This window comes from Octopus bimaculoides, chromosome 2, assembly GCF_001194135.2.
Source record: "Octopus bimaculoides isolate UCB-OBI-ISO-001 chromosome 2, ASM119413v2, whole genome shotgun sequence".
Classification (NCBI taxonomy): Eukaryota; Metazoa; Mollusca; class Cephalopoda; order Octopoda; family Octopodidae; genus Octopus; species Octopus bimaculoides.
Window position 1 is genome coordinate 105,866,194 of NC_068982.1, and position 970 is coordinate 105,867,163.

Consider the following 970-nt stretch of genomic DNA (forward strand, 5'->3'; position numbering starts at 1 on the left):
CAGAATTCTTGACATAGACTTTTAGACAACCTTGGCCCTGTCTTTTTAGCCATAAACAGGTGCTTTATTGCAAAGCAGTACGGTAATGTTGATGTTTAGTTTCAGGTCAGCCAAGACTGAGCTGAACTACGATCAAAGTGCTTAAACGGAGATTTTCGTTTTGATAAAGACTAATGTTAAAAGTATAATGTATACCTTTTTTAAAATGCATAATATATTCCTGGACACATATGTTTCTTTCCATTTTCGAGACAGCAGGGTATGGTTTCGGGGAGGCGACTATGTTGAAATCCTCTCTTTGGCTCGGTATTGCTCTGGAGTAATGTATAATTAATAGAAAAGAATTTTCGTTATATTGTAATGCTAATTTAAAATCCTGCTATGGCTAAATCCCATGATCTTTTAAAAAGCCCTATTTAGGAGTAAAGACGTTTTTGTTTCACAACTCAATACGTACGATCACTGAGATAAAGCTTTAAGATGCAAATTCATTTTAGTAACTACATTATTGGTTATTAAGAAGACGAGGAAGAAACTACAACTTGTATATTGTATCTTCTGCTATTTAAAACAGAGTAGCGCAAAAGGAGGATTCCTCAACCAGCATGGACTCTACGACGGTGAAACTTAATTCAAATGTTGTCAAAAGTGTTGAATATATGAGATAGATTCGGAAGAACAGAATTAATTATGATTCTTCTATTCTTATAATATTTTACGTGTTTCTGGGATACCATTTTCAGGAGAATTTAGCCGAGTATTTAATCAGGAGTATTTAATCCAGTACTTATTTTATCAATCACTTTTTATCGAAGGAACCAACAGACGTTAATATCTAGAACCAAGAGACGTTAATCACTAATTTTGAAATTTTGAACCGTTCACCAATTTACGTACATAAACACACACACACACACACACACACACACACACACACACACACACACACACACACACACACACACACACA

At 34.6% G+C, this 970-nt stretch overlaps 1 protein-coding gene across 1 annotated transcript in view; it reads right to left on the reverse strand.

The window, feature by feature from the left end:
• Window positions 1-970, reverse strand: part of LOC106870378 (LIM homeobox transcription factor 1-alpha) — a 314,221-nt gene that overhangs the window by 138,601 nt on the left and 174,650 nt on the right. The window contains exon 3 of the mRNA XM_052965868.1: window positions 196-314. Coding sequence (XP_052821828.1) covers window positions 196-244 — 49 coding nt within the window. The 5' untranslated portion in view covers window positions 245-314. The remainder of the gene's footprint in view (window positions 1-195; window positions 315-970) is intronic.